At 39.7% G+C, this 14,677-nt stretch overlaps 1 protein-coding gene across 3 annotated transcripts in view; it reads left to right on the top strand.

Annotated features, from left to right (window-relative positions):
* drp2 (dystrophin related protein 2) overlaps positions 1-14,677 on the top strand; it is a 437,530-nt gene that overhangs the window by 216,256 nt on the left and 206,597 nt on the right. For 2 of the 3 annotated variants that reach the window (XM_034181709.1, XM_034181707.1), the window contains exon 3: positions 14,112-14,286. In XM_034181709.1, the coding sequence (XP_034037600.1) occupies positions 14,240-14,286 (47 nt within the window). In that variant the 5' untranslated portion in view covers positions 14,112-14,239. Of the gene's footprint in view, positions 1-2,699; positions 2,817-14,111; positions 14,287-14,677 lie in introns of those variants that run through there. The other variant, XM_034181708.1, reaches the window with a different exon arrangement.

The following is a 14,677-nucleotide window of genomic DNA, read 5'->3' as shown; positions in this document are numbered from 1 at the left end:
CATGGAAACTGATTTGTCTGTGGAGAAGGTGCTGGCTGAAGAATTCTCACCCTCATCAACATCATGTGAAGCACCTGTGACTGGTGCTCACATGCAACCTTAAAGACTTTCAGCTGAAGCAGATAATTGGATGGCGTTCTGCTTTTAAGGCATGTGTGATTCAAGCAGAACTGCCGGGAACTCGACCTCGTGATGTTCGTTTGTGAGACGCTGAGGACTGCACCTGGGTTTGACACATCGAGCCATGAAGCAAGGAAGGGTGAGGACACATGCTGTCAGCACACATTAAAGGTGGTTAAGTATTTGACTAATTGTTGATAGTGGCTTGGTGTTTTGTTACACAGTATACTTGAATTGTGATGAGAATTGTGCAGTTTGCTTCTCACTGCTGTGGCGTGCAGGATAAGTGATCCTCCACTTGTTGTGAGAAGCTGCTCATTTGCATAAAGATAAAAAGTACAGACCTGAATGTGTTGCTGATAGCGTGTGTCTTTTGAAAGACATTGTTGTAACTGCTGACTTACCTCACATCTTCTTTGCTTCACAGAGAGTCAGTTTGTCGTGTCCACCTGGGGGGTGTTTGTCTGGTGGTAGTGGGTCCAGGAGCGCCGGACTTCTCTCCTTGCGGGCGCTGGAGAGCGTGCCAGCAGTCACTCCTCCAGAAGGACGTTGGTTTTGGTTTTGTACATTTTATTTAGGCACAGGTGAAAAATAAATTGTTTTTGTTGTTGGAACCGCTTTCTGGTTATTTTTAGCGCTGGGTTCTGTCTGACGCAGGTTCGCTCCTCAATCCGTGTCGACACATAACAGATGGTTCAGGGTCACCTGATCCAGCCCTAACTATAAGCTTTAGCAAAAAGGAAAGTTTTAAGCCTAATCTTAAAAGTAGAGAGGGTGTCTGTCTCCCTGATCCGATAGGGAGCTGGTTCCACAGGAGAGGAACCTGAAAGCTGAAGGCTCTGCCTCCCATTCTACTCTTACAAACCCTAGGAACTACAAGTAAGCCTGCAGTCTGAGAGCGAAGCGCTCTATTGGGGTGATATGGTACTACGAGGTCCCTAAAAACCCTAGGAGATCCCTAAGATAAGATGGGACCTGATTATTCAAAACCTTATAAGTAAGAAGAAGAATTTTAAATTCTATTCTAGAATTAACAGGAAGCCAATGAAGAGAGGCCAATATGGGTGAAATATGCTCTCTCCTTCTAGTCTCCGTCAGTACTCTAGCTGCAGCATTTTGAATTAACTGAAGGCTTTTCAGGGAACTTTTAGGACAACCTGATAATAATGAATTACAATAGTCCAGCCTAGAAGAAATAAATGCATGAATTAGTTTTTCAGCATCACTCTGAGACAAGACCTTTCTAATTTTAGAGATATTGCGCAAATGCAAAAAAGCAGTCCTACATATTTGCTTAATATGCGCATTGAATGACATATCCTGATCAAAAATGACTCCAAGATTTCTCACAGTATTACTGGAGGTCAGGGTAATGCCATCCAGAGTAAGGATCTGGTTAGATACCATGTTTTTAAGATTTGTGGGGCCAAGTACAATAGCTTCAGTTTTATCTGAATTTAAAAGCAGGAAATTAGAGGTCATCCATGTCTTTATGTCTGTAAGACATTCCTGCAGTTTAACTAATTGGTGTGTGTCCTCTGGCTTTATGGATAGATAAAGCTGGGTATCATCTGCGTAACAATGAAAATTTAAGCAAAAACAATTTGAAATGTGGACTCATCCCAGAGAAGGCGGCAACATTTCTGGATGTTGTTGATGTATGGCTTTTGCTTTTTGCATGGTAGAGTTTTAACTTGCACTTGTAGATGTAGCGACAAACTGTGTTAACTAACAATTGTTTTCTGAAGTGTTCCTGAGCCCACGCAGTAAGATCCTTTACACAATGATGTCGGATTTAATGCATTGCCACCTAAGGGATCGAAGGTCACTGGCATTCAGTGTTGCTTTTTGGCCTTGCCGCTTATGTGTAGAAAGTTCTCCAGATTCTCTGAATGGAGCTACTCTGGTTAGCTGTGTAGGCGACTGCTTTGGTGATCGCAGCCGAAAACAAAACAGTACACATTTATCTGTGTGAAGTTATGCTGTGATATATTGCGCAATGGAACAGAGGCCCCAGTAAGTGGTCAAATCCCACGATATCAATCCCACGGTTCAAACGGGACTGTGGGACTATAGGTTTTTAGACAAAACTGAAGGCAGAAAAACCCACAAACAAGCAGCAGCTGAAGGTTAATATGTAGTTAACTCTACCACTGGACTTTTTAAGTACTGACTGACAATCTCGTAACTCAGTTAATTTTGATTTTTAATTTAAATCATCTTTTCATCACTTAAAGAAACAATTTGAGCTCCTGCCGTAAGAATGTGAGGTTCATATTTTTTATATATTTTTGTGATCCAATGAAAACCAGAATGATAAGTGCAGCTTCTTTCTGTCCGTGTGTGTGTGTGTGTGTGTGTGGGTTGCACAGCTCAGCCAGATGGCCTTTTCTTCACATGGGTAGCGTGGGGAGAGACCAGGTAGGTGTGAGCAGGAATGCACAGGGACAGAGAAGTCTTTGACCAAGAGAGAAGTATTCTGCTTATTCGGCCACTCGTCTGTCCCATACCTCTGTCTTCTCCTCCTCCTCCCTGTTTTTCTTTATCCCTCTCGGCGTGCCCAAGTTATTTCCACATTTCCTACAATCCAGCAGACGGCAAATAATATCTGCACCACCAGTTACCACCAGTGACAGTTTTAACAATGTGAGTCTAGGACTGGAGTTGTAGCAGTGCAGCAGGACGGCACTATTGAGGTAAGCGCCACACGTTATGGAGCTGAAATGAAACGTAAATGTGTGCAGAGCTCCTGTAATGGGAATAAATCCCAGCGGTCTTATTGCTGCGCAGTAATATGATGGCATCAGATTAATATCAACATGTAGACATGGTGCAGTGACACAGTGGGTTTGATCTTCTGACGCTTTATCGGCAAAGCTGAACTGTCTCCTCATTTGCTCTGAAATTCTGCAAAGCTTCATGTAATATCTGTGATGATATTAAATTCCCTTTGTATTAAATTCACATAGTGTCTTGCAAACATCCTTCCAGGTACTGCTGGCCAGAAAAGAGAACAAGAGAGATACTGATGTGCTTGGAGCTTTTCAAATAATTGGGCAATTTTAAAAGGATTTTATTCTATAACACACAGAGGTTAGAACTGAAGCCGTGTCAGCATGATGAATATTGTTTTTGTCACTTTGTGAAATGTCAGGGAAATCTCTGCTGGATTTTCAGCATCTTTGGGAAATGCTCAGCGTACACGCTTGACTGAACAATGCCACATCTTATCAAGGGTGTAAATAATGTATGATTTAAAGCTGGATTCAAGTTTAAAGGGGCCAAATTGTACACTTTTGCAGCAAGGCAACAAGTTCACCTGGTGTCTTCAGAAATATGTTACAGTTAGTAGCCAAAAGTACCCCATAAATTCTGAGGTGACATCTCGGATGTAAAATCATTTTCATGTCTGTAAGAAATGGCCTGTTTCTGCGCTTGGTGCTTCACACCCCTGTTCCACAGGGCGCCGTTCAATTCTATTCAATCCAAAAAAATTGTAAAAGTGGAATGATAAGGCTTACTCCAGCTCCTAAAAGGCTGGCTTATAAAGTGCAACCTGCCTGAAAATGACAGTAAGGAGCTGTACCCTCAGTCTGCAGCAAATGCTACTTGTGCTTTAAATTTTTACCCTGATGGAGCACAATCAAACAACTTTCAAGTCGTGCTTACCAGGAATACCCCGTTTAAAGACTTTCGAACATGACTAAAGCTGTTGATGCTTCACAACGCGCCCTGATTTGCTATTTGGGATGAATGGGAAAGAACGGCGCTATTAACCCCAATAATAGGGAAGGAGTTGCTTCTACCTGCACCACCTTTTCCTCCTAAAGTACAGTCCAGCTCATTGGATACATGAAATCCCAGCCGTATTTTACTGCATGTGGCAGATTTTACAGATTTATTACACACAACACAAAACTGGCAATGCTTGGCACCCCAGGTGAGTAGAGTTTCCTGAGGTGATTCACTGTCATGATGATCTGAGGAGCCAGGAAATTTGCACTGTTAATTGCACCGCTGTTTACAGTTCACCCAGAAAGTATTCACAGCTTTTTATACGTTTTGTTTTGTTACAGCCTTATTCCAACATGGATTAAATTATTGTTTTCCTCAAACTTCTACACACAATACCCCATAATGACAACATGAAAAAGATTTTTGACATTTTTGCCAATTTATTAAAAATATAAAAACTAAGAAATCACATGTACGTAAGTATTCACAGCCTTTTCCATAATTTGGAAAGGCACACACCTGTCTACATATAAGATCCTACAGTTGACAGTGCATGTCAGAGCACAAACCAAGCATGAAGTCAAAGAAATTGTCTGTAGACCTCTGAGACAGGATTGGCTCAAGGTACAAATCTGGGAAGGGGTAGAGAAACATTTCTGCTGCTTTGAAGGTCCCAGTGAGCACAGTGGCCTCCATCATCTGTAAATAAAGAAGTTCAGATCCACCAGGACTCTTCCTAGAGCTGGCCGCCCGTCTAAACAGAGTGATCAGGGTAGAAGGGCCTTAGTCAGGGAGGTGACCAAGAACCCGATGGTCAGTCTGTCAGAGCTCCAGCATTTCTCTGTGGAGAGAGGAAAACCTTTCAGAAGGACAACAATCTCTGCAGCAATCCACCAATCAGGCCTGTATGGTAGAGTAGCCACACAGAAGCCACTTGTGCCAAATCCGTATTCAAATCTGTACAGGTTCCACTGTCATACTGGAGCAGCCAAAAGACAAACAACAGCAACAACTAAAGATTTTACTGTTTGATATACATTTTGAAATTTTGCGATGCATTGAACAATCATCAGTAAAAGTGTTCTGGGTAGATGCATAGTGTGAAATTGCAGCAGACCCATTATCTAATTAACTTGTTGCATGTGCTGTATGCCATGTTTGTTTGTGTTCTGTGTCATTGTGTTTTCTCAATTTGCAAGACATTTTTTTGATGCAAGTACCTGTTGAATTGATGCAGGTGGTTTTTGTTTTTGTTGAAGTTTTCCCACATTTGTTACTGTTGTCATAATTTGGAAGTGTTGTGGTCTTTCTTGCCCATCATGAAACAAACCTGAAGGCAGATCCAATTAACATCTTACATTGATAGATGGATGGATAAATGGATAGATGGATGGAACTTTATTGATCCCTTGGGCGAGGTCCCTCAGGGAAATGAAGGTTCCATTTGCAGCACAGCACTGATGAGAACAATAACAGTAAACAATAATAAAAGTCAAGAATGCTGAACAATACAAACTGTAATAGCAACAGGACTGCATTGATAGAACTGTATATATTAAGAGACAAGGGAGTAACTTTGATTTTGATATTGGTGGGGACACAAAAGTGTTCCAAGACAAAGATTTTTTTTTGCATTACCAATCATAAGTTCATGTCATGCAGATGTTATAGGTTAATGAGCCATCCCAATGGTTAGGGAGTTGGTCTTTCAATCACAGGGTTGCAGGCTCAAATCCCAACCTTACCTCTCTTTACACCTCCATCCATGACTGGAGTGACCTTGAGCAAAGCAACTAACCCAACATTGCTCCAGCTATACATTTAAATTGAATTCATCAAGGATGGATATTTAACACGAAGTATTGCAATGACCCTATCTGCTAGTGTTGTGACGCTCATGAATAGGGATGGGTATTGATAAGATTTTATCGATATTGATGCCATTATCGATTCTGCTTATCCATTTGATTCCTTATCGATTCCCTTATTGATATCTCGTGAATTTTGTACTAAAAGTAGTCTTTACAGGTTTTCTATGTAATTCATTGAGTCTTAAAGTAAATAAATATGAAATTGGTCACTGTATCCTTGATCTCTGGACATAAATAAAAATAAACAAACCGGTGTTTCGCTTTGAAGTTATTAATTCCGACTGGATTCTATGGTTCTAACTTGACTTGGCAGAGAGCCGCGCAGCGTTTGGAGCTGTGTGAACAGAACAGAGGACGATTCTTGTTTCTTTCTTGCAACAAGACAGGAGTCCCAGTTAGTAACTTTAATCCACACAAAAGTGACTCACGATTGACATATTCAAGGATGAAAGTGACGAAAAACAAAAAAAGCTGAAACCCAAAATTACCCCCCAACACCACCTGCACGAAAATGAATTCTAGAAGCTGTGAAATGCAATCTGGGGCTATTCCAGACGATAAACTGCAGTGAGTGCAGCATCCATTTAGTGAGAAAAAAACCCAACTTTCCTTATTCAAATTCATTCCAGTAGTATTCTGCTCTTACTAGGATGCAGCAGTTTTGGAGGAAATCAATGAAGAAATTAACAAACTGAAAATATGGTTTGACCGAAACAAATTGTTATTAAACTTAAATAAGACAGGGATGAAATGGGGGTGTAAGAGTCACTAGGTGTTCACAGGAAACAATTATTTATTTCTGTATGTATGTATGTATGTATGTATGTATGTATGTATTTATTTATGTATGTTCATTGTTAGTTGGTTTTATATTTTCTGTTGTGTTTCTATTCAGGTTCTTTTTGTCTCTTTCTCTAAAACTGTATATAATAAGTATATATTGTATATAATAATCATTAGATTATTAATATATAAACAAAAATAAATTTAAAAAATATTACAATTTGAAAACAAATGCACCCAAACGTGATGACAGCTGCAACTGCTTAATGCTAACTTTTAACATTGAAAATGCCATAGACATGCTAACGCGTTAGCATCGCTCCCGTTTTTAAGTTATAAAATACATCTGTCAACTGTTTCAGAAGACCATAACAGATCGGTTTAACATAAAAAAGGTCAATAATACACACAGACATATGTTCTTTAGGGTTTTAGCGGGGGAAAATTAAGCAAAAGAAAGAATGAATAAACGAAGCAATCGAAGCACTGTTTCAATCTGCGAACCACTGCTTCGACTGGTTCAAGGTTCAAAGCAAAGCTGCGCTGCAGAAAAGTTGATTACGGACCCGCTGCAGGGTCTGTAATCAATGTAGAGAAATTCTCATTTTCCTGACAAACACCCCCCAAAATAACGGCGACTCTGAAGGATCGATAACAAAATCGTTAAGCAAAAACCTTATTGATGTCGGTGGATCGAATCATTTCTTAACGATACCCGAAAGGAACTGGTTCTCGATACCCATCCCTATTTGTGAATGAATCGATTCCCGTTTGTATGTGTTGTGTGGGCCGCTGAAGAGGAGGTACTGCTGGCCCACCACCACAAGATGGCGCCCTGCTTGAAGTGCGGGCTTCAAGCACGAGAGGGCGTCAGAGCGACCGGGAGTGACAGCTGTCACTCATCATCCGTACCAGCTGTCACTCATCCACTACTCAACACCATCACCATAAAGGCCGGACTGCAACTCCACCTCCACGCCGACAAATCAGCTACCTTGGAGGTAATATTCTCTGCTGTATTTAACGCTGACTAATAGTCTGAACTTCTTTGCAGCCGTTTTCCTGTGGGATTGCCTTATCTGTGGGATTGGCGTTTGGTGTGATCAGCGACTGCTTCGCTTCACACCCCAACCAGATAAGTGGTTAGACAGGAGCTGCACGAGTGTGTGATTGGAGGTGGAGGTGCTCCCTCCTTACTGAACACAGACTGTGGGATTACTGAGTGTGCGTACTCACACTCACCTGTGCTGTTTCTATTCTCTGCCAGCAGTACCAGGTCTGACAGCTGAAGACGGTGACCACCTGGGGACCCAGGACTTGGCGGCTCCGGTGTTCTTCAGGTCCATTGGCGGTGAGGGCCGTGTGGGATCCGGCTCGGTTCTGGACGGGCGTCTCCTATCCTCAAGCCTGCCCACACGTCACCCAACGTGTAATTGACTGTAGTCCAAAACTGATTGTTGTCTGTATCCCGTTGTGCACAGTTTACAACATTAAATTGTTAGTTTGGCTTATCCATTGCCCGTTCTTTTACGCCCCCTGTTGTTGGTGGGTGGTGATGGTGAAGATGAAGTTTTTGTTTCAGTCTCTGAATTAAACCCACCCTGTGGTGGATAATCGGCTACTTGCATATATTTCTGCATCATGTATGTCTGCAAGACAAAAAAAAGATAGAAATATTTGCATTTATCTACAAAACAATTACCATATTGAATGAGCAGAACTTGCAGTTTTCTAATCTGTTCATTAATACAGTTGCTGCAGGCCATTCTTGTGCAAGTTTTTAATATCACCCCTCTAGTAGCTACATGAGAACACTTTGAAGAGAAAGAAAGGAGGAGAAATGTGTGGTTGCTGACAGGACTCTCTGTCACTCTGTTCCCTCTTGACTCCAGAAACAAACTGCTCTCACAACCATCTTTCACTCGGGTTATTCTCTTGGTGCTGGCTGTGGCATGGTTCATGCTCATCTTTTTTCGGCTGTTTCACTTCTCCACGAGGCAGCTTTCCAGAGTAAACAAGCAAATCATGCTGTCGATCTGCCAATAGGTATTGTGCCATGTCTCGTCTCAACTGCCTTGTTAACTTCACTTCCATGTTTTATTCACACATGCACGCTGGATTGTTGCTGTGCAGGAGGTTTGAAGCAATTACCGCAGGTGTTTGACATCAGGCGGGATCTTGGAATGGCTTTGAAGTCACACATGTCCCCTCACTGCCAGTGAATGTTGATGGTGAGACATGCGCAGGTATTGCTTATTTATAAAAGACTTGCCTCCACAAATGGGAGCTGTCTGTGGTTGGAAATGGAGAAAGTGGAGAGATGATAGGAAGCGAGCAGTGGGAGTGATGTGGTGATTCATAGAAAAATATCCATCTGGGTAATCCAAGGTCATGTGTGGAACAAGGTAGAATGGTAGAGAGAAGAGTGCATATGTGGTGAAAAGTAAAAGAAAGAGAAGAGATGAGGATGAGGAAATGTTGGCTTACTTTTATCTCTTCCACCAGGGAGTCGTTTCCTCAAATGTTGACAGTGCTACAAAAACACTTTCTTAATTTAGGGCTCAGTTTATTTTACAAAATACCTGAGTGAGAGACAGAAGTAGTCAGTAGCAAGGACATAGACACATTATACTGAAAAAAGAGAATAGTTGAACCAACTTAAATGAATTGCGTCAGTTGGTAACATCTAAATGAATGAAGTTGTTTGAACTTAAGTTTGTAAGTAAGCTGATCTAACTTACTAACTTAAGTTCAAACAACTTGACTCATTCAAGCATTACCAATTGAAACAACCTTTTAAGCTGGTCCTTTTTGTGTTTGTGTGTGTGTGTGTGTGTGTGTGTGTGTGTGTGTGTGTGTGTGTGTGTGTGTGTGTGTGTGTGTGTGTGTGTGTGTGTGTGTGTGTGTCCTGCTGGAGTAAATAGAAGCACCCAGCTGAAACAGGACAGGAGGAGTGTGTGCTGTAAGGTGATGAGGTAAATGTATTTGTGTGAGTGTGATTGTGTTTTCCTGAAAGTCTTTTCACTGTAAAACCTGAAAAGGTCATCCAAATCAGAGTTTGAGCAAAGTAAATTATTTTTTTTACATTTTTAGTTACATAAAAATAGTGTTTGAAATCAAACCTCTGAGTGCTCGACACAAGTTTTGACAATTACATCGTATGAGAAAAAGCCTGTTTTCAAGAAGTTGTTTAGAGGAAATACATGGGTATCAACAGGGCACCTGCAAATGAATGCAAACTACATTTTTCTAAACCTTAAAACTGCATAGTGTAATTTTTATTGTGTTCCTACATTTTATGATGACTTCTATCACATATTATTGGTGATTTTAATAAATTATTATAGGGTCTGCCCTGTGTACACATGATCCCGTCACATGTCAGAAGTTAAGACTATACTGAAAAAAGAAAATACTTGAACCAACTTAATTGAATTGTGTCAGTTGGTAACCTGAATAAATTAATAAATAAAATAAAAATAAAAGTTCTTTGAAATTAAGTTAATAAGTTAGACTAACACGTGCTAATTACCTCCGCCAAGGAAGTTGGAGGAGGTTATGTTTTTGCCCCTGTTTGTTTGTTTGTGAACAGCCTGTAACCCACAATTTTTCATGTATCATTATGAAATTTTTTACTGAAGATTCATATCCTGACAGGCAAGAACTGATTCAGTTTTCAATGTCAAAGTCAGGAAAAATCTTGGAAAATACAAAAAAAAAAAAAAAAAAAAAAAAAACTCTATCTTTAGCATTGAATGAATATTAAAAAGATCATACCTCTGTCAAAAAGATCAAATTTCTTTCATATTGGATATTGGTATCCTTTATTGGCTGGCACGTTTGATCTGGATCTGATCCAGATTACAGATTTTTTTGAACATTTAACTGTAACATTGAAAACCCCATTTAATGTATATTTTACATTATATCTTAATCAAACGTGCCCCAATCACTCGCATATTTGAAAGTGAGGCGCAGACTGGCACTCTCTATTGCCTGACAAAGTTTGATCCGGATCTGATCTGGATTGTGGATTTTATGGACATTTGAGTTTAATATTGGCTAATATAGGCTATGTTTTTGCCCCTGTTTGTCTGTTTGTTTGTTTGTAAACTGGCTGGAACCCACAATTTTTAATGTATTGTTATCACATTTTTAGACAGGATTCATATCGTGATTGGCAAGAACTGATTAAATTTTCAAGGTCATACGTCAAATGTAAAGTCAGGAAAATCTTGGGAAATCACTGTCTTTTAACATTGAATGAACTTTCAAAAATTCATAATTCTGTTTAAAAAGATTGAATTTCTTTCATATTTGCGAGTGTTATGTAGGATCCGGATTACAGATTTTGTGGACATTTGAATTTAATATTGAAAAGCCCATTTGGTTTCCATTTTGGTGTACATTTTACTTCAATGCAACAGATAAATTGAAAATGCATTTTAGTTTTGGTGCACATAATGTTCCAACCTGTCTGCTGCCACGTGCTGAACACTGCAAACTGCTGTACGCTGAGTGACAGGTAGATGGATCATGTATGGTTGCAGACTGATAGACTGTCTTCACATGGATATTTTCTAAGTCAGAGATGTAAAGTCTTATTTTGTAATTGTTGAAGAGCTGTTGTGTTTTAAAGCTTAAATAACCTGGCCATCCTTCCCTGCAACCCTGGAGATTGATGAATTTAGCAAGGAAAAATAATCAGCTTGAAAAGAAAGAAAGTTTTCATGGGTGAGGTCATCAGATTTTTTTTTTTTTAAGTGTTTGAGTAGGACTAGGATCTCAGGTTTTATAGAGAATGTTGTGGTGTTTTCGTGCTTTTTGCAGCTGCATCCAGGGGATGGCACCTCTTCAACCAGAGCCTCACATGCCCCCTCACTCTAAAAGTCTAGTGGGGGGAAAAACAATTTTTTTGCCTGCATTTGTTTCCCTGTGTTTAATGGAATGGAATAATGGAATAAAACTGCCACTGTCTTGTGATTCGGGTTTCCTGTTTTACACACAGGACAAACTTTTTCAATTTTGTTTCGATTTGCTGAGTAGATTTTGTGTGTGTGTGTGTGTGCCGTAGCTCTTTTTTATTTTTGAATATTAGTCTACAACGGCATCAAAGCAGGCAGCTTTATTTTTATAGCGCATCTCTTCACAATAAAAGTCAGTGCACTTAGCATTAAAATGCATAAAACAAAAACAAACCTGCTCATCTTAATGTCTGGTTCTTAATGTAGTGCACTTTTGAGCAACAGTGACTGACTGGTAAGTGCAGTATAAAGAGTTTATGATGATGATGATGATGATTTATTTATTTACTTATTATTGCTATTGTCCACCAGATCACATTCTAAGGATTTTTAAGGTTTTACATTTGTCCCCCCCACCCCCCGCCCGCGCGTTTATTTGCAAGTTTTTCATCAGTAATGGGCCCTTATTTTCCTACAGATAGTTCTGTCTTGTCATGCATGAGAGCTATAATCCATACTGAGGATTATGTCCCAAAGTTGCCCTAATCATGAATGAATAATATTCATTTATTTTTTTAAATCATTTTGGATAATTTTATTTTTCCCAAATGACTGAGTTGAAACTGAATGTGAAACTGTTTACATTTCAGATCACTCTCACTTTTTTTGCCCTAAACTGCAATAGTGGTGAATAACTAAAAAAAAAAAAAAAAAAAGAATCCTCCCTGGTGTTTTGTTCACTATGATGGATTATTTGCCATTTCAGTTAGCAGAAATGTGATTTGCATGTTGGCCTGAAATAAAAAAAAATTGTGGTTTCGGACTTAAGTGCTGCACACCATCAAATATATTGATCTAAAAAAACAAACAAACAACAACAAAAAAAAAACGATAATGACAGGCAGTAAGACATAATACACCCACAATTAATGATTATAGACCTTGGAGAATAAATCGTCTTTGCTCTATTTTTATAAATATCAATAGAAATCAAGTGCCAACTCTCAATGGTAAAACTCTTCCACAGCAATGCTGCAGAAACACACACGTACGTCCACACACACTAACCTCACAGTACACACCAAAACCTCTGGTTTCTACTGTTTACTGTTGTCTAAATATAAAAATGGTTGGTTTTTTCAACCAGAAAACACCTCTGTAGTGATTTACAAGACACCTTACAGAGATGTTAGCATGCTAACTAGCAACACAGCAACATCATTGTGAAAGACATTGGGCTGAAACAAAACAAGCGAACTTTGGTTTGGTTAAGCTGTCAAGTAGAGGTGGACGATACCGGGAATTTTGGTATTGATCCGATACTAAGTAAATACAGGCCCAGTATCACCGATATCAATACTGATACCGAGACTTTTTCATATTTAAGCTTCATAGATCCAAAGGATCCAAAAGACCTAGGATAGAATTTCACCAAACATTGTACGTGACAACAAAATACTTTATTATCACAATCAACATTTTTGTTTAAAAAAATATCACTCAACACAACTTAAAACAAAATCTCCTGAGGTAGAGGGCTGACAAACCACAATACAAGGGGTGCTGCTCCGTGTTGTGTGACACGCTGCTCTTACAGACAGAGAGTAGATTTGATGAATCTGTGTGCGCAGCAATCAGTGCATGTGGGAGAGAAAAAAGCTTGAGTACTGATCTTTTTACACGAGGATCGTTCAGTATCAATATCAGCGTTGGTATCAATATTATTGATATTAGGATCAATCCGCCCACTTCTACTGTCAAGCTGGGATGAAAAAACTCATGGTGACAGTGTTGGGTGTTTCTGTCCTTTATAATCAATCTTAAACTTTCTGCAAATTCATAGCAAGTACAATAACTGTGACAAATGGCAACTGCTTGTCACCCTCATTTTGTAGCTAATGTGACCTTAGGTTCGTTTTTTGTAGTTCAACGACTGTACATTAACATCAGCCCTGTAATGAACACTGGTAATGTGATTGAATTTTGGAGTTCTATTCAGAATACGAGGAGTTATTCTTTTGGTATTTTTAGTTTACTGTTCCGTTAACATAAATGAAAAATGTATATGTGAGACTCAGACATGTGAAATAGTAGTTTTGGACCTTTAATGAAGTTAATTGAGAGTTGTGCTGGTCTGGAAAAAAAAAATAAAATAGTTTTTGGCAAGTAGAGAAATATTGGAAAATGTGAGAATATTTGTCTTTTTTGGGGAAGTTTGGGGACGGCTCAGCAGGTGGGCTGGAATGGTTGTTGACTTGGTTTCACATGTGGCACATTCTCAGTATATCTGTGTGGGATCCCGTCCATCATACAACTATAGACATGATGATTAATTTGTGATTCCAGAATGTTTGTAGGTGTGAATATCTTTTTGCCTGTCAGATGGATAGATGCAGTAGTTACATGTTTAAAAAAAATATAAAAATGCCATATTGGCACAAATAGAAAAGCTGGCATTATATATATCAGAAAGTGTTTTTCCAAAACTATATTTGGGCCAATATGTTATTTAATATTATATGACCACAGAATGTAACTTCCATTCAATTAAAAAAAGTCAACCTTCAAAAATGGATTTACTGACGTTTTTCTCCCTCTTTCCTTTCCTTTATGTGTGTGTGTGTTTCTGTGTGTGTAGCTGCGGGGCGGCCTTCGTGGCCGGGATGCCACTGTGTGCCGTGTCAGTCCACAGTGGACGGTGAAGGACAGGAGGAGGCGAGTGAGAGCAGGAGACTGCGAGGAGGACGTCCACACCAAACAGCAGAGATGAACCTCTGCTGGAATGAGATTAAACGCAAGTCCCACAACATCCGGTAAGGAAGACATTCACACTGACACTTCCCAGAGTCTGATGCACTTCAAAAGGATCTGTTGCGTTTTTGAGGGTTGGATATTTTCAGAGCTGTCTATATGTAACTGAGAGAAGAAGCGGCTGCGGTTGGGTGGTTTCAGGTGATATACGGAACTCTGTGTCAGCCGCTGTGTAGATTCTCAGCTCTGTGGCGACAATAGGCTGCTGACTGGACTTGTAAACCTACAAGTTAGTTGTCCGAGAAGATTTTTAAAAGTTTGCCAGATTTGTTGGGGTGTAGATTGTTTCCTCAGTAAACTGTCTGTGTCACCATGTCTTGACCGCCAGTGTCGTCAGCTTCTTATGCTGACATTTGTGACATCAGATTGTATTTCTGTGGAGATTAAGATTGC

The sequence above is a fragment of the Thalassophryne amazonica genome, chromosome 11 (genome assembly GCF_902500255.1).
Source record: "Thalassophryne amazonica chromosome 11, fThaAma1.1, whole genome shotgun sequence".
NCBI classification, from domain to species: domain Eukaryota; kingdom Metazoa; phylum Chordata; class Actinopteri; order Batrachoidiformes; family Batrachoididae; genus Thalassophryne; species Thalassophryne amazonica.
The sequence above is the reverse complement of the archived record's forward strand: the minus strand, read 5'-3'. Positions and strand labels throughout refer to the sequence as shown.